Genomic DNA, 18,886 nt, shown 5'->3' with positions numbered 1-18,886 from the left:
GGTATATTAGTTTTTTTTTTTTTTTTTATTAAAAAATTTTATTGGAGAATTATATATGATATGTCAGATATTTAAACAGTTACTATTTAGTGCTAACAAAAGAGGGAAGAGTGCTATAGTTAGGTGGAATAAGAAAACCTATGATGATAAATAACAAATGAATAGGATTAGCATAGATTAAAATGTTGTTTCAATAATCAAACTTTGGTGTGGTCCCAAAAAAAAGTAAATAAATAATACAAGCCATGTGGAACGATGGCTATAATTAATTTTATTAAATTCAAACAAGATTTTTATCATATTACCTAAATAGAGTCACAAAAACTATAAATTTCATGAAACAACAAAACAAAATATAAATTAACTGTGAGTTTCAGCTAACTCAACTGGTAAAGTCTCTGACGGTTGAATAAGAAATCTGGGGTTCAATCCCCGCCTACACCGAAAACTAATTGGTGTCTTGGTCTGATGATAAAGAGCTATTATCAGGAGAGGACGCTATAGGTTAAAACTCTCTCTAAAAATATATATATATATATAAATTAACTTTTTATTAAGGAAAAAGTTAATGAATTCTCTAAGAACATTTGTTAATTAACTATTTAAGGAAATATTTTATAAGATTAAAAAAGCAATCAATGTTTTGGAATTTTTTTTTTCTTTTTCCTATTAAAATTGTATAAAAACTTTCTTAAAATAGTTTAACAAATTTTTTAAATACACCCGTATCCCTGTTAACCTGACCATTTCATAAAATCCTCGATCCAATATCAAAATTCTCTCTCTTTTCTTTTGTTTAATTACATTTACCCTAACATTTAACTTAAACTTTTGCTAGTGGTCTTTGACTTTTTTATATCACAATTTTATCTTTATTTATTACATGTGGTAGGTTTGTGCACGAATGTTTTATTCATGAACTTCTTGTGCACACGATCTTTTGCCTGAATAGGTTGTAATTGCAATGGCATGAGACATAGGTTAGTTTGGGCCAGTCCTTTTACTCATACATTTAGATTTTGGTCTGCGTCAAGCTATAAGCCAAGGTCCCAAACCCATCCACAACTACTGACCACAAAGCAAGATTTGAAAGTCAAAAAAGCCAACTTTTATTAGAATTTAAAACCCAATACCGCCCACATAAAGCAAAGTAATTAATAAATGTTTATTTTTTTTGGTAGATGTTTAAAACACATTACAAACTCCCCTCCTAAACTAGTAATTAATTAACCAAAATAATTTTTTTTTTCCAAATAAGCATATATTTGGCAGTTTCAGAAATTAAATATTGGCAATTGCCAAAATTCCAATCCCAAAGTTTCTTTAAAAACCTTCCATCATTTGTCTAAAAATATGTAGTATTATGAACGAACAAAAATTTTCCACCGTCTAATGACAACCGTATGAACTATGAACCGTTTACTTTTCAAAACACAAAAACCAAAAGGGTATTTCCGTAAATACAACACAAACCAATGCCTTATTTAACAGCCCTCACACCTTAAATATCAAAAACCCAAACACCACCTCTCTGACCCTTCCTCTATTTTTCCCACTCGCCGAAGCGTCCGAGTTGCCGGCGAGTTAACTCGTAACTCAGCACACACTCAATCACTCACCGATTCTCCTTCATTTTTCACCCCCTCATTTCCTTATTACCCAGAAATACAGAATTTTGAATCGTTTAAGAAGAAGAAGATGGGTTCGGAGCTGACTTTCAGAGGACACGAGAGCCAACCCGTGTCGGACACGTACACACCGAAGCAACCAAAGCCATGGTTCTCAGTGACCCAACCGATTCGGTACATGCTCCGAGAACAACGCCTGGTGTTCGTCCTCGTCGGCATTGCTATAGCCACCATCGTATTCACCCTCGTACCTTCCTCCTCCACATCCCGTGTCGAGTACGGACACTTCACGATCCCAGAAACGACGACACGGCTGAGCCAGTACGACCAAAAACCCATGTACGAGCACCGCTCAGCTTTCCACATGTACAGCTCCGGCAAAGTCCCCTTGGGGCTAAAACGCAAGGGTTTGCGGATCGTGGTGACCGGCGGGGCCGGGTTCGTTGGGTCCCACTTGGTCGACCGTCTGATGGAGCGAGGCGATAGCGTGATCGTGGTCGATAACTTCTTCACCGGAAGGAAAGAGAACGTGATGCACCATTTCGGTAACCCTAGGTTCGAGCTTATCCGACACGACGTCGTCGAGCCTCTCTTGCTCGAGGTCGATCAGATCTACCATCTCGCTTGCCCTGCCTCTCCTGTTCACTACAAGTTCAACCCCGTCAAGACCATCATATCCTTTTTTTATAAATACTATAAATATAAAGTCGACTTCAGATCTCTTATTCGACTATAAATACTCGTTGAGCTAACTGAAATTTCTATTTCAATTTCTGATTTATTTGTTATTTTTAGTATTATTTAGTGTTTGTTCCTTAATTTAATTTGTACAAGACCAATGTTGTGGGGACATTGAACATGCTGGGACTTGCGAAGAGAGTGGGTGCGAGGTTTTTGCTAACGAGCACAAGTGAGGTGTACGGAGATCCACTGCAACACCCTCAGGTCGAAACCTATTGGGGAAACGTCAATCCTATTGGTACGTTTTTCTTTTTTTTCTTTTTTTAAATAAATTTATTTCCGGCAAGGCAAACGTGCGTTTTTGTCGGAATATCCGGTGGGTACGGCGTTTCGCGTGTGTGTGTGTTTTGTCGAAACGGCGCAACTTAGCGTGATTTAAGGTTTCCGGTCCTAATCTGCGCGGTTTAGGGGTCCGGTGAAGACTCACTGTTTGATGTAAGAAAAGCCAGTTGTCATTTGCTTTGTTCCGTTTTGAAACTCACTCGAAAGCCTGGTTGTGGGACCCGTGGAAAAACGAGTAACCCGTGATGTGCGGTCTTGTTAATCAGACGGTCCACGTTTATCTTTGACTGTTTGAGTTTTTTCTTTCTGATTCATTGGAGGGAGTGTTTTGTAATTTGGGATGTGGTCTGAAATTTTAAGTGTTAAAAAACTACTAAAATTAGATCTGACGATTTTTAGTTGGGGATTTGCGACAGGTGTTAGAAGCTGTTACGACGAGGGAAAACGTACGGCGGAAACGTTGACCATGGACTATCATAGAGGTGCAGGCGTTGAGGTCAGCTTTTTATTATTATTATTATTTAATTTACTAAACTAAATATTTCCGTTAATGTTGATTTTCGTTTAATTAGTTAATTAAAGAATATTGCTTGTGTTTGATATTTTGAACTTTCCATGTGTGCACATGTTGTGTCACACATATCTTAATTAAAATGTTGTAGGTCCCACATTATGTGATTAAAAAAAAAAAAAAAAAATCATGGCTCGTTTGCTCTCATTTTTACCAGCTTCTTGATTTTTAATTTATTAAATTTATGTACAATTATTATTGGGGTTGTTAGTATATTTAGATGAAGTAATGTATTATAATTTTAAGATATATAAATCTATGAGAATATGCACTTCCAAACAAGTACCATATCCATGTGATTAATACATGGGTCCAAATAAGTACTATATGATATATCAATGTAACGGCATGGGTTTGTTGCAGGTGAGGATTGCAAGAATCTTCAACACCTATGGACCCAGAATGTGCATCGATGATGGTCGTGTGGTCAGCAATTTTGTTGCCCAGGTATATCATTAATGCAATATATATTTATTTATTTATTTATTTGACTTGGTTGTGCAGGAAAAATGAGCTGTTTATTTAATTAGTTTAGTTAATGATGATTGGCGGTGATAATGTAGGCATTAAGGAAGGAGCCTATGACTGTTTATGGTGATGGGAAGCAGACAAGGAGTTTCCAATATGTATCTGACTTGGTAAGTGAATGCTTAATTGTTTATTCATCATGCGGGTACTGTTGTTTATTCTTTGTTTGGTGTTGTCAAGGATAATTTATTGTTTGTTTTCCAAATTGCTTCTGATATCCTTTTGATGATCTTAAGTTGCTTCACTTACCAAAAAGATATCAAATTGCATCTCATGCCAAGTTTTACTTTTATATTTTTAACTAAAATTGTTAAAGTAAAGACTGAGACCTTGAATAAATGAAGATATTAAAATGTAACTGCTTTATGCTTCTTGTCTTTGCTATCTAGTTCAAAAACTAGGCCTTATGAATCTTAGATTACAATAAGAGATTACCTTCCCCATGTGCATAGCACAAATAAATAAAAAATTAGTGCAAACTTGGTGCCTAAATTGAAAAATATTATTGAATCAGTCTGGTTGTAGACTTCATGGAACCTACATTATTGTTTGTTCGAATCCTACAGTTTGGATAAAATGTTAACCATGAAATAAACTCTCAGTTTTAAGTGAGATTAAGACGATCTTATTCCCTACATATGAAAAGAGCGAATTTGAAAGCTGAAGGTGGGCCAGCCGGTTATAATTCCCCTTTACGTTTGTTATAATTCCCCTTTATGTTGATATAAGGCATGGATCGGTCTACTGAGTGAATTTTAACTCTCAAGTCTCGAAAGCATTAGAACTTTGTTTAAAGTTTAAAGCAAACGAACACCTTAATAAATTAAAGAGCGATCCCAGGTTGCTTTCAGAATTTAATTGATATTTCATGGTAGCAAGATGTATATTTGATGTGGTAGTAAAATATCAATAATGACTAATGAGATGGCTTCTAGAGTTGTTGGCTATCTGGGGTAGGGCGGCCTTCATTGACTAAGATATTATTTAATTTATATGATTGGGAATATTATTTCTTATAAGTGGGGTATCTGGGGTAAGCCTTTATTTTAATGAACGGAACTGTCTCTTCTGCGATAATGAAATTAGTGATAAGATTATCCTTAAAAAATAATTGGAATAATACGATTTATTTATTTATTTTCTTCTGTTTTCTTTTGGCGCTTTGTGTGGTAAATTTGCAATTACAGTTTCGTAATTTCTGTTCAGGATTATTAAAATTTTCTGGTATGTTGTGCTACTACAGGTGGAGGGTCTGATGCGCCTAATGGAAGGAGAACATGTAGGACCTTTCAATCTTGGTAATCCGGGTGAATTCACCATGCTTGAACTTGCTGGGGTAAGTTTATTGCTCTTCTGGAATTCTTACTTGCTCATTTTGAGAGAGGGAGAGAAACAACAACAACAACAACGTTTCCTGTTTCATGCCTTTGCTTTCCTTAAAAAAAAAAAAAACTAATTTGTGTTGTTGTTTATAACTCTTGATGGAAGGGAAAATTTGATAGGATGGTTTAAATTTAATGGAAGGGTAGCATCCTATAATTTAATCCTATAATGGTTACTATTGATGAACAGCTCAGTTGTTGGCTCTCTGAGGTTAATTTACATTTCTGGTTGTGAGTTGTGACAGTAAAAACAAAACAAAACAAAACAAACAGAAAGAACAATAAATTTTGAGCTGTACTGCGTGTCATTGGTGCAGGTGGTCCGGGAAACAATTGACCCAGACGCAAAGATAGAGTACAAGCCCAACACAGAGGATGATCCCCACAAGAGGAAGCCTGATATCACAAAGGCTAAAGAGCTACTTGGCTGGCAACCAAAGGTGGAACTCCGCAAGGGTCTTCCTCTCATGGTCTCAGATTTCCGGAAACGTATCTTTGGTGACCACAAGGAGGGTGGCGCTACTACCGCGTAATTCTAAGTCAGGCATATATACTTGAAGAGTGATGACAGAGGGAAAAGATAATTGTTTCTTGGAAAGCAATTCTCAGCTGTTTCCCTTCTGCAAACAAAATACAGTAGCAACACCAGAAGCAGCATTTGTGCTGCTTTTGATTCTTCTTTGGAATAGGTTTTAGGTGTCCCTTTGGCATTTGATTTCCATCATCTTAGTAATTTCTGGGTTACAAGCCCATTTAAGCGTAATAGATTTGTGATTCCAAAAAGTTCCTTTCCTTATTTTTTAAATTTGATTTGTTAAAGAGGCCTACAGTAATAGCTTTACCTGCTGCATTTTCATTCCAGCTTAATTATCACAGTTCAGTTTGTTTCCGTTTAGTTCTCTTAAAAGGGTGTAAGTTATCGCAGTTCAGCTTGGCAATGTTGACCCTTGAAGATCTCTTGCTCAAAGATACAATTGGCTATAAACTGCTATACATGTATAAGTGAAAGCTTACTAATTTTTCAAGTGTTCAATTCCAATCAATCAATAGAGATTATATTTCCTAAGTGGATCAAGAGGTTTAAAAAAAATACTTATACACGTGTACGCTAGAAGCCTTGTTTTTATTGTTACCATTAGGATCCAAACTTCTTTGTTGATACTTAAAACCTAAGGTCATTTTGCCCTACACAACGTAACACGGGGCACGCTGATGAACTCATTAAGTGCCAAAACTCTTCCACTAAAGTTTCTGAACAAGCTTCCCAAATTCCAAGAAATAACAACCAAATAAACGAAGCCAAAGCTACTCTCAAATCAATACGGTTATCGCAGTCTGTTCCTGAACAATTCTAGAAACAAGAAAACTGCCATACTACCGACAATTTCCTTTTTTTCTTTTGAGAAAGATACGACCAACAACTTGGAAAACCAAATAACTAATGCGAGTGAAACAATTTTACCCTTCTTGCTTTTGTGGGCCGTGAAAGCTCAGAAATAGAATATTCTAAAATTCAAGTCCCGTGTAAGAAAATGACGATACTGTCAGTACAAACTACAAATCACCACAGAGTTGGGTCCAACCAATTCCAATATGGTTATCAGATCGTAATTTACCAAGTTCTGTGCCCTTGAGTCTAGACAAAGGTCCACGGAAAGAAACATGACAACAAAAATAGAGCTTTCTCAACGAAAGAGGTAAAACTTAAACTTAAACCGATTCTCACCAACAAACAAAAAAAAAAAAAGGGGGTAAAACTTAAACCGAATAAGCCCCACAATGTGACGACCAGAATCCTATCACCTAACCCAAAAGTAACGGAAAGGAAAGTAGAATATAAGGCAGTACATGCATTTGTGGGCAACAACTAGGGGTGGCAAAATAAGCACAAATCTATTTGTCCATCTAAATCCACTCAATTATTAGTTGGGTTAAATGGGTACCAACCCAATTAGACGCAGTGATTATTAGGTTTTAACTAAAAACTCATTAAGGCCCATTTAATCTAAAAACAATATACCCAAATTCAACCCAGCCTTTCCCATTAAAAAAAAAAAAAAAAGCTTCGAACGTTTCAATGTTTCAGGGTTTTCATTTTCTTTCATTTTCTCGGCCTCCAAACACTTCTCTCTCTCTCTCTCTCTCAACAAATAAAAAAATAGAACCAAGCAATCGAAAATTTCATATAAACTAATACCGATTTCTTGCGCTAAATTTCACGCATGGAAAAAAGGTTAACCAAAAAAACAAAAACGCAAAATTTCCTACATTTTTTCATCAAACAAACAGATCAAACACACAGAGAGAGAGAGAGAGAGAGAGAGAGAGAGAGAGAGAGAGAGAGAGAGAGAGAGAGAGAGATTACGTTTTCCACCGCCGAGGACTTTGTGGACGGGCTTTTCTTTGCCGAAGAGCCTATAAACCTTGGCTTTGGCAGAGCCGAAGGGATTGAACTTCTTGTCGGATTCTAATTTGGACAACGATGACGACAAGTCATGGTGATCGGGGATCTTTTCAACGATCTTGTACATAAACGACTCCTGCTAACGCACATGGTCCGCCATGGATCTCCACCACACCAAAGAGATAGCTCTCTCTCTCTCTCTCTCTCTCTCTCTCTCTTGCTTGCTCTCTCTTTTCATTTTCCTTCATTGTCCTTGGAGAATTTCTATTTGCTTCTAGGACAGTTGCTTTTGAAATTCCAGAAAAATTTTGAGCTTGAAATGACATTTCTTTGTATTTGTTGCACTGTTTGGTTGTCAAGAAAGTGAGAAAATAGAAAAGAAAAAGAAAATATTTTTTTTTTAATCTGGATTTTTAATATAATTGCTAATGTGGATGTGCTTATGTGAAATTTTTTTATCCCAAGAATAGAGATTAGAGAGAGTGGAAAAGGAAATCCAAAAAAATGTTGGAGTTTTTACTTTAATGGCATTTTGGTAATTTTGATAATTGGGTAATTGGGTGAGTTGGGATTTACTCATAATAATTGGGTTAGGTTGGATTTGAGTTAGAAGCAATTAGTTAAATGGGTTTTGACGAGTAAATGAGTTTTATATACCCAACCCAATTATGCCCACCCCAAATCCACCCAAACCCACCCATTTGACACCCCTAGCAACAATTAACATAAATCCTCAGCAAGGTCACACATTCATAATAATAACGGCAATTCCCACGTGATCAACAAGTTACTAGCAAAACAAATAGATCATTAATAGTATTAGGAAGAACTTAAGCAAGGAACAATTCTCCTACTTAGACCACATTGTCATTGTTAAGTAAACCTCCAGAAAACTGCGACATCATCAAAATAAGTTGTTCATCTTCAGATGATCATGAGAACTGCGACATCTCTCACTTTGGGTTCCTAAGAACGATGATAACAGAGTCTCCCCGAAGAAACATCTTACTGATAAACCTATCTTTGTTGACAGGTTGAGCTTTCTTCTTGCCTTTACCAGTCTTTGGTACCTAAACCAAGAGTACAATGCATTAGTTAAATCAGCAAGCGTTTGATAGACATGATAGCATCAGATTGAGGAATTAGAGGGACAATATATTGCTATGGAAACCAACCTCAGTCCACATCTCCCTGACATTTTCAAGAACCATGTTACAGTGACGATCAAATGCCCTCACACGACCTAGAAGCTTCTTGTTGTTTCGGCAGTTAATGAGCACCTTAGTAAGGCAAGAGACAAAGAAGCAATCAACAATAAATCTATCTGATAACAGGTAAGAAAACTATATCTAAAGAACTGTACACTCACTGATATCACAAGCTATAACTCCAAGGGACTGTTTGAGAATTCTAAAAACTGGACCAGGCCTGGTCACTTGCATAATGCTATCCAGTTCTGGTGAAAACCAACAGCACAACAGTTTAAAATATTGCCCCTGACGCCTAAATGTTCAAACTAAGCTTAATGGCAATCAACTCACCTTGACTTAACAAACAACATGCATTCCCTATCCAATCAGATCACTCCCAGCTGACTAGATTTTGGGGTTTACAAATGGTTGCATATCAATAACATATATTTTTTACCCATTAACACAATGTTTGATTTACAAACACACACTCAATTTATTGTTTAAGACTTGCTCTGACAATACACTTAGGTATTTAATAAACTGCGCTTTGAAGATAATATATTTACCTGTGTGTTATTCTTAACACTCATCATCAGAACAGAGAGTGGCCCGGTGTTGAATTCCTCTTCCTCATTCTTGCCTCCCTGTCACAAAGAGTTTGGGTGAGTAGAAGCTTATATTGAAAAATCATGGAGCAATAGCTAATATCAGTAGAAGGGTAAATTCAATCCTGTATCAGTATGGGGAAAAAGAGAACATAGCAATGTAGCTAAAAATGAGCCCCACAAAAAGGATGACACCATAATACCTAAAGATAAGATACAGTATATAGGAGGTGTTACATAGAAGAGAGCATGCTCATGTAAACGTAATCAAGAATGGTGATGTAAAAGTACCCAAAATGGCTTAAGCAAAATTTCAATCATATATATATTTTTTAATAGGTAACAAAGTAAATCAAGTATGTAAAAGGATAAAGAAAACTTGATAGAATATCATTTTTCCTGATGACATGGTGTTTTATGAAAGCAATCTTACAATGGCTTAAGCAAAATTTCAATCATATTGTAGAATACGAACCTACTTTTTGTATTATAGCTATAACCACTTTTCAAAAAAACCACATCTGATTTTCTATTATCAATTTGCCACTTCCTTTCTTTACTTGTCAGCATCAAAACACAGGCATTTCCATTATGCTCTGAAAAACCAATTTTCTTGGCCATTTTTATTCCTATCCTGTCTTCTTCATTTGATTTGGTTTAAGTAACAAAATAAGTAATTAAGTACCTATTGTTAGTCCAACCCCAACGTATTTTTGGCTCAACTTTTTCAGGGTTGCCTTCTTTTGAGCTCAACCTTTTTCTTTTTTCTCATAAATTTAAATTTTACAAATTGGGTTATTTGATTGTTAGTGTTTTGCCTAAGCCATTGTGAGTGCTCTAAGGTAAGTGAAACTACAGTGTGGATGAATAAAACTCGCATGAAGGATGGCTATGATGCCAGAAGTTAAGAGAAGCTTCAAATATTCAGTAGTAAAAGTTAATATGTTGACATTATAAAACAGAAATTACAACCTCATCCACTTTCCTCCCCAAACATTACACAAGCACAAAATAGGCATAGGTTGCAGTACAACACGGAAATTTATTTAATAAAACAGGAGTAAGTATCTAAATGCCTGATACTTATGACAAATTGAAAACCTTATCACATCGTAAAATTCTTCAAGCAATTCACATTTTAGTTTTGACAGAGATAATTGAATGACCAAATGACAAACACATAAAAGGGCATGATCTTAGGAATAACTATCCACTGAAAACATTCACAACATGTGTGTGTAAAAGATAAATTACTTACAGTGGTATCCTCATCCATTGGCTTACTGCAATAGAAATAGACACCAAAAAAAAAAAAAAAAACTGATTAGTAAATTTAGTAACCGAAATAGCAAACCCTAATTCTCAATCAAATTAAACAAAACGAAGAAAATTTTGGGGAAAAAAACAAAAAGGAGTAGAAATCTTGAAGTTACCTCATGTTGATGATAATGTGATTCTCTACCAGGAAAAAACCCTGAAAACAGAAACAAAATAAGGTGTTTTTAGGGTAAAGCGGATCTAAAGAAAGATAAGAATGTGCTTAAAATTGAATGAGAGAGCTTTGAAATTGAAGCAAATTAGAGGAAAGCGATAGAGAACTTACACCGATTAGGGTTAGGGTTAGGGTTTAGGGAACTGCTCCTATTGTCGAGAGGAATATAGATCTCACGACTGAGAGAGAGAGAAAGAGAGGGTTGACAACTGACTATGTAAGTCCAGTGCCAAGTCACTTTATATCATACGACGTCGCGCCGACAAACGGGCATCGTGAGTCGTAGTAAAGAGATTACAATAGACTAATGATTTTTTTTTTTAATGAAAATACACTTTTAGTCTCTACATTTTGGACAATTTTTCAATTTGGTTTCTAAATTGATTTTGTTCCTAAGGCAATCCCTGACTTTTTAAAATCGTTTTTAAAATAGCCCTTACCGTCAACCTAGTTACAAAAAAAACTGAGGTGGCAAACGGCATGTCTTATTTGTTGACATGGTGCTGACGTAGATATTAAAATATTATTAAAAAAACTTATTCAGCTTTTTTAAAATGACAAGTCAGATTTAAATTAATAAAAAATTAAAACAAAATCCAAGTCAGAAATTTTAAAATAAACATTAATTTTATATATACATTAAAACAAAATAAATTAATTGAATGTCTCTTTTTTTTTTTTTTTTTTTTTAAAATTCCTTTCGGTATTTTTTCTAAAGTTCTAGTTCTTGTTGTTTGTGTTCTTCTTCCCCATAATCAATCTCCAGAGCAAAGAACCAAACCCCAAATCCATATCTCCAGAACAACACAGCACACTCGCCACCCAAATCGACTCACCACCCTAACCGACTCCACTGCCTCCATTGAGAGAGCTATTTTTGGATTCTCTAGGAAACCCAAAAACTTAGTGGCTCCAAACCCAAAAGCTCGACTACTTCAAGAAACCCAGAAACTCAAAAACTCCAAAAAAAACCCAAAAACTTGGTGTGGTGGGCCTTTTTGTGGTTAAAGTGGGCTGGGCTACCTCCTGCGGTATTGAGCTCGAGTATTCTGAGTAAGGAAGTTAAGACTGGTCCAACTGCAACTCAATTTGGTCCGGCTTGTGCACAAACTATGTCTCGTCTGCCAAGAGCACGCTTACGGCGGGCAGAACGTGGTGTTTATCCTCCGTTTATGCCGCAGAAGTAACTTTTCTCCAGTTTCTGCCGCAAAAAGAACTTTTCTCCAGTTTCTACTGCAAAAGGAATTTTTCTCCAGTTTCTGTCGCAGGACTGATTTTTTTGCTATGTAGCAAAACTTTCTACTGTGTAATAAAGATTTCTACTGTGCAGTAAAATTTCCTGCTGTGCATTGAAGTTGTTTACTATGCATTAAAGTTTTCTGCCGTAAAGACTTCTGCTGTGCAATAAAGCTGTCTGCTGTGTATTAAAGCTATTTGCTGTGCTTTAAAGCCTTCTGCCGTGCGGTAAAACCTTTTGCAATGTGAATGACTACTCTTTGTTTTTACTGCAGAAATACTTTCCTACTTCCTACACATAAACAAATTCAAAACCCAAAGAAAATACCCATCAATCAAATGTTAGTTTAAATGGGTTAGCATATTCTCAAATATATACATGCATATATATGAGGATATATACTTATACATATTCACATATACATATATAAAATATATTTTGCGGAACATGAGAAACAAGATATATGTGTATATATATATATATATATATATATATATATACTTATGGCAGGATAATGATTAGTTTGTGTTAAAAGTAAAACACTTAATAACAAATAAAGAAGAAAGCTTCCACATAAAATGTTTAGCTAGTATAATAGCTAACACGGTACATATAATGAAAAGGTGCTACAGCAGAATAACTAGTACAAAAAATAAAGATATCACAGCAGGACATTTGATGCAGCAGACGTGATAAAAAACGTGCTACGACAGGATAACTAAATACAACAAATATAATTTATAATGAGAGAAATCAAATATATTTGCAATCAAAATCAAGTATTGAATCTTCCCATAGGATAAGTAAACCAAGAAAGAACCCAAATCTCAACTTGAACAACATTGTCATAGGCTTTTGCCATCAAAATTGTACATTTTGGAGAATAGGCCTAAATGGCCATTAGTTATTACTTTTGGGGACATCAAAGAGTGGGTTTGCTAAGAGGGAGGGAAAAGATGGTCTATTGATGCATGCCCCTATTCCTGCCGTATTTTCTCTCTTTGTTTTGCCACTTTATTTCTTTCTCTCCGTTCTTTCTTTACTCTTAATTTCTTACTACTTTCCTGTCGTGTGTTGTTCCCCATTTTTGGTCTTTCCTTTTCCTAGGTACCTCTCTCTGGGTGCTTACTACCCTCTTACCATGGGTTTTCCTCCCTTAAGTGCTTCCCTTCATTGAGTCTCTCTCTTTCGGTGTTTTTCTCTCTTCCCCTGTTTTTCCTTTTCTTCCTCTGTTTTTCCTCCTCCATTCCTCCCATTTTTTCTACCTGGTTACCTTCCTTCTATAGCCAACTGATTCAATGGGATTTCTTCCTTTTACCCCTAGGGCTTCACCAACTGTTTTTGGTTTGTTATGGGCATCCTTTCAAGATTACCCACTCACCCATTGGTTGCCCAAACCACTGCCATTGTTCAGTTCATGTCTGCTACACCACTACCTATTTCACGACAAAATTCCCTTTTGTTTGTTCCTGCTGTATACCTTTACCTCATTACCTAGCTCTATGACATGCATTAAATGGTCCCAACCATTTATTACTTCTTTTGGGTAAAATATCATCCCAACAAGATATATTCCCTAAAAGAAGTCACGGCAGGAAATCAAATATAGACCCCATTTTCCCCCCACCACCAAACCACGCCCTCTGAATCCCCTTGATCGTGGGCCCACCTCCCTTGTATTGGCTGGGTACAGGTTGGTGGTGCCCTGACCCTTCTATGCTTGCTCTACTATCTTCTGTGTTTGCCTTCCACGCTGTTTCTGCCGTAGCAGATTAGCTTTATTTTGGTTTGCTGCGTGTTTTGTCTTATTTCTTCACGTGTTTCTTGCTACGTTTGTCATTTTCCTTTGGTTTGGCTTTTCTTTCCTTCATGTGATTCTTGCTGCTAACACTTCCTGCTGTTCCTTGTTTCTTTTCATTGTGCTTCTTCATATCAGTTTTCACGCTTAACCTTTTATACAAAAGAATTTGGGCCTTTGTGGGCCAGATAATGTTGACTGGATCAAAAGGGTCTTAGGCCCAATTTGTCTTTGTCTGCCGAAACTATTCTGCCAGGGAACTGTATTATGCGGCAGATCTGTATTCTGCGGCAGATTTGCGTTTTGCTATAGATTGCTTTCCATTGCATTTCTTTCTTTGGACTTCTCTTGCTCTTTGGTCTTCTTGGTGGGCCTTTGGACCTTGCTTTTTCATTGGGCTTTCTTCCTCATGGGCTTTTGGATATGGATTTCCAAAAATGGGCCTTAACACTTGGTTTCTCTAGGATTCGGATTCTCTAGAAAACCCAAAAACTCGGTTTAAATTAAAAAAAAAAAAAAAGAAGCTTTTTCAGTTTAAATCTGGGTTTCTTTTGGATCCGTGATTGACCGAAGCTCTAGCGGTGTTGGCGTTTTGTTTGGTCATCTTGCTTCAATGGAATCATCAATCGATTGGGTTGTGGTGGTGGCATGGCCATGGGTCTTCGTGGCATATGGGTTACGGGTTGTGGGTTAGGTGTGTTATGGGTTTTGTGGCTGAGGTTTCTGCTAGGTTGTGGCACGTTGGTGGCCCGATGGTTGTGGCGTGATGGTGGGTCGTGGTAGCATGGAGCTGTAAGCTATGGGTTTTGATGTAGATCGGCGGTTGTGGTAGAGGATTTGGGTGGAGGTGGTTTGCTTCGATGTGTTTGTGTGGGTAGAGATGAGTTTATTGTTTTCTTCGATGGGTTTGTGTGGGTAAGAATGGGTTTGTTATTTTGGATTTGTGGCAGATTTGGTGGATTTGTGGCTGTTACTTTTCCCAATTATCCCAAAAATTAGATTTAAGATTATAAAAAAAAAAAAATTAGCTTTAATTTTTTTTGGATAGGAACTCAATTTTTTGAACGTAAAAAGCTTTTTTTTTTTCTTCTTAATTTAATTAAATTAATGTTTATTTATTTATTTATTTTAAAATTTATGACTTGGATTTTTGTTTTAATTTTTTATTAATTTAAATATGACGTGGCGTTTCAAAAATGCCAAATAAGTTTTTTTAATAATATTTTAATATCCACGTCAGCGCCATGTCAGCAAGTAGGACACACCGTTTGCCACCTTAGCTTTTTTTGTAACTGGGTTGACGGTAAGGACCACTTTAAAAACGATTTTAAAAAGTCAGGGATTGACTTAGGAGCAAAATTAATTTAGGGACCAAATTGAGAAATGACTCAAAATGTAGGGACCAAAAGTGTATTTTCGCCTTTTCTTTTATATAACTTTTATTTTTAAAAAAAATTTATTTTAAATTTTTTTTTGAGGAACTTTTTATTTAATAATTGATAAATATTATGTCCACAATAATTTTTATAATAAATCTTAAATGGCAAGGACTGTTTTTGATTGGCAAAAAAGTAATTTTGATATAGAGGGCTGTCCATGGGTTGGGCCAGGTCGGTTTTGGACCCAACTTGGACTCGACCCGCCGACATCAGGTGGAGGGCGGAGGAACCCGAAATCGACTGTCGGAAAAATCGGTCAAGTCGGTTTCGGGTGAGGGTGAGGGTTGGTCGGGCCGAGTGGGTCATCGAAATTAAGAAAGCATCGAAATCTGAAGAAAAAAAAAAAAGCGTCGCTGGAATCTAGGAAAACTCACCGGAATCTAGAAAAGTTCGTTGGATTTTGGAAATATTCGCTAGATTTTGCATTTTCTCGTCGGATTCTGCATTTTTTTTGCTGAAAATTGCTGGGATTTGGCTAGATCTCCTCGAATCTAAGCTTGATCTCATTGCTCCTTGAATCTAAGCTTGATATCGTCGGATCTCTTCGAATCTAAGCTCGATCTTATCAAATACTATCGAGTTCTCGCCAGATCTCCTCAAATCTAAGCTTGATCTTGCCGGAGTTGGCCAAAGTTGTATATAACATCGGTTGGGTTGGGTGGCTCGGGTTTTGGGGAAGTAAACCTGCCACTCAACCCGCAGGCGTTGGGTCTTGGGCGCAGAAACCCGTAACCAACCCACAGGAGCGTTAGTTCGGGCTGAAATCGGGTGAAGATTGGGCGGTTTGGTCGATCCGGCGGGTGTGGGTCGAGTTTGGACACCCCTAGATATAGTGTATTCAAATTAGAACTAGTAACAACTTATCACTAGAATTTATTGTGAAAATATTGTAGATATAACACTTTTTTGTAATAATTCAATAATAAAGGTGAGAATTTAAACAATGGACATCTCTATTGAAAATATCAAAGATGTACGGTGCTCTTTTGACTACTATAGAGTATAGACTAATGTTGATCATAAAAAAACTATAGACTAATATTAAGACAAAATATTGTCACCATTTTTTTAAAAATAATTTTGCTAATTATAATGTACAAAGTACAATAGAAGACGTCTGTGTTCTTCTTAACGATTTGAAATAGTTTGTAAAAGCTTTGGCTAAAAAGTAAAATAAAAAATTCAACCTCTAACTTTAATTGTCATTTTTGTCCTTTAACTTTGTTAATTTTTTTTTTTTTTTCAATTTCTTGAATGTCGTTAACATGGTTCTTTTGTCCATTGCCTCTTAGAATGCTACCAACGGAATAATTGAAAACCTCAAACGGCCTTTTTAAAATAGGATAGTGTTTATTACACACTTGTGTGCATCCACATAAGTTTTTAATAGTTTTTTTTTTCCTTTGAAGTAAGGTCCTCACAAGCTTAAAAAAAAAAGAAAAAAAAAGGCTTTCTCACAATTGCAAGTGCTCAGAAGTACACTTCGTTTCCACCAAGCTAGTTGTATAGGGTTCACTTGGATTTTTTTACCTAGCAACATGTTTATGAGCATCCAATTCATTATGCAACAAACAGCTGCATAAAATGTTACTTTCTTAGCATCATATTAAGGAACATTAAGGAACCTAGTGGTGTTCAAGATGATCATAAGTCATAACCCATTCTCTCTTGAGATGTTCATATTATTGAAATGAAAATGCCTAGGGAAGTTGGCCCAAATTATCCTTGTGATGGATGGGGCACTCTAAAACAAGTGCTCAATAAGAGCAGGGTGATGTTTGATAAAGCCTTAGAGAAAAAAGCCCTGCTAGGGAGATAATAAGAGCATTAGAGCAATTGCATTAGTCTGACCAAAATTTTCCATTTATTTTACACTAAGAACTTACTTTTTCTATTTTACACTACCATTTTTCCAAAAAACCCACATCAATTCATCTATTTTACAATCTATTCTATTTAAATAATAATAATTTTTTAATTTATTATTATTATTCTTTTGTTCCTATCTCTTTATCTTTTCTTTGTACTTATCTCTTTCTCTTTATCCTTATCTTTATCTTTGTCCTTTTCTCTCTCAGACCAATCTTTTGTCCCTCATCCGCTTCTTCTTCTTCTTCCTTTCACAGTTTAATGTGTTAGATCACCTCCCACCCCACAAGCAGCTTCTTCTTCTTCTTCTTCTTTTTCTTATTCTTTCCAGGTCAAATCAACTCTCCACCACAAGCACCACAAGAATCAAAACTCACAAGCACCGATCTCTGTCGACCCACAAGCACTGACTCCGTTGACCCACAAGCATCGATCTCCGCCGCTGGCACCGATCCACAAGCATTAAAACCTATTTCCATCGACCCACAAGCATCTAAACCCATTTCCATCGACCCACAAACTCTAATCCCTACCACCAGCATCAATCCATAAGCGGTCAATACCAACACTAATCTCTCTCTCTCTGTTGGTTTGTCCATGTAGGTGTGTTTGTGTATCTCTGTGTTGATTTGTCTGTGTGGATGTGTTTGTGTCAGTGTGTTTGTGTGTATCTGAGGAAAAAGAAGATGAGGAGAGTAGAAGTCTGAGACTGAGTTCGTTTTGCACACAGAGAAGAGAGAGAGAAAAAAAGTGTGAAATTGTGAAATTAATAAAATAATAGTATGCACAGTTACAGTAACCGTGTATATTTGCACGATTATTGTAGCAAATGTGTAAATATACATAGTTTTAGAAGGACTGACGTGGGAAGTTTTATGGCTTAAATATGTAGAATTCATCTCTTTTTCTATTATGCAAGAGTATGCAAGAGTTGATGCGGATGCTCTTAGAGTGTGTTTATTTGGAGGTGAAATAGGATGGATAGAAAATTTTGGAAAAAAATGGAATGAAAAACTTTTTTGGAGTGTATTTGGTTGGGTGGAGAGGAAGGAAATTAAATGGTGGGACCTAGGTGTTTTCTCTCCGGGCCCACCAAAAATTTTCTCTCCAAAATGGAGAGAAAACTGAAGGAAGAAAATGAGACTGCTTAATAGATGAAAATACCCATGTGCACTTGCACATTGCCTCTGCCAATTTTTTTTTTTCTTTTCCTTTCCAAGGCATGTTGCCTCTGCCTTGTTTTTTTTTCTTCTTTTCCTTTCCTAGGCAGGTTGCCTCTCCCAATTTTTTTTTTCTTTTCCTTTCCTAGACATTGCCTTCGTCCTTCCTTTATTTATTTATTTATTTTTTGGATTTCTTGGGCTATAGGTGTGATAGTTGTTTTGTTTTGTTTTTTGTTTTTTTTTTTTGTTTAACTAGACATGATTTTTTTTTTTGGGACATGATTTTTATTTTTTAATAAATTTGATGCGATGATTATTTCACAAGTATAAGTGTTTGTGGGGTGTGGCGGGGGGGGGGGAGGAAGGGCCGGGGTTCAAGTATCTAAGAGAGAGTTTTACGCACATATATACTTAGGTTAGGTTAAAGTAGAATTTATATCTTGTATAAAAAAAAATTAGGTGATTGCTTTTTTTTTTTTTTGGTTATTTGTCACTTTTTTGTTTTAATTGGCCATCATTTTTTAACTAGGGTATATGAGTAAATTTATACAGAC

The 18,886-nt window shown here is 36.1% G+C and overlaps 2 protein-coding genes across 3 annotated transcripts; one reads left to right on the top strand and one right to left on the bottom strand.

Annotated features, from left to right (window-relative positions):
• The first annotated feature begins 1,376 nt into the window (after positions 1–1,376).
• On the top strand, positions 1,377–6,171 carry LOC115971363 (UDP-glucuronic acid decarboxylase 2-like). The gene is made up of 7 exons (XM_031091242.1): positions 1,377–2,301; positions 2,460–2,607; positions 3,068–3,147; positions 3,586–3,669; positions 3,786–3,860; positions 4,994–5,086; positions 5,450–6,171. Exons 1-7 carry the CDS (start codon positions 1,699–1,701, stop codon positions 5,663–5,665), a joined length of 1,299 nt encoding a protein of 432 aa, XP_030947102.1. The 5' UTR covers positions 1,377–1,698; the 3' UTR covers positions 5,666–6,171.
• A 2,085-nt stretch (positions 6,172–8,256) lies between these two features.
• Positions 8,257–11,048, bottom strand: LOC115969776 (small nuclear ribonucleoprotein Sm D2). Of its 2 annotated transcripts, XR_004087070.1 has the most exons (7): positions 10,938–11,048; positions 10,768–10,808; positions 10,593–10,617; positions 9,296–9,373; positions 8,906–8,992; positions 8,712–8,816; positions 8,257–8,606 (listed from the first exon to the last, which is right to left on the bottom strand). XR_004087070.1 is itself a non-coding variant. In XM_031089388.1 (6 exons), exons 2-6 carry the CDS (start codon positions 10,770–10,772, stop codon positions 8,490–8,492), a joined length of 330 nt encoding a protein of 109 aa, XP_030945248.1. In that variant the 5' UTR covers positions 10,773–10,808; positions 10,938–11,048; the 3' UTR covers positions 8,257–8,489. The 2 variants fall into 2 exon arrangements, 1 of the variants encoding a protein (XP_030945248.1); XM_031089388.1 differs by lacking the exon at positions 8,906–8,992.
• Between the last annotated feature and the right edge of the window lie 7,838 nt (positions 11,049–18,886).

This window comes from Quercus lobata, chromosome 12, assembly GCF_001633185.2.
Source record: "Quercus lobata isolate SW786 chromosome 12, ValleyOak3.0 Primary Assembly, whole genome shotgun sequence".
In the NCBI taxonomy this organism is placed as follows: domain Eukaryota; kingdom Viridiplantae; phylum Streptophyta; class Magnoliopsida; order Fagales; family Fagaceae; genus Quercus; species Quercus lobata.
Note: the sequence above shows the minus strand (reverse complement) of the source record. Positions and strands in the feature narration are given on the sequence as shown.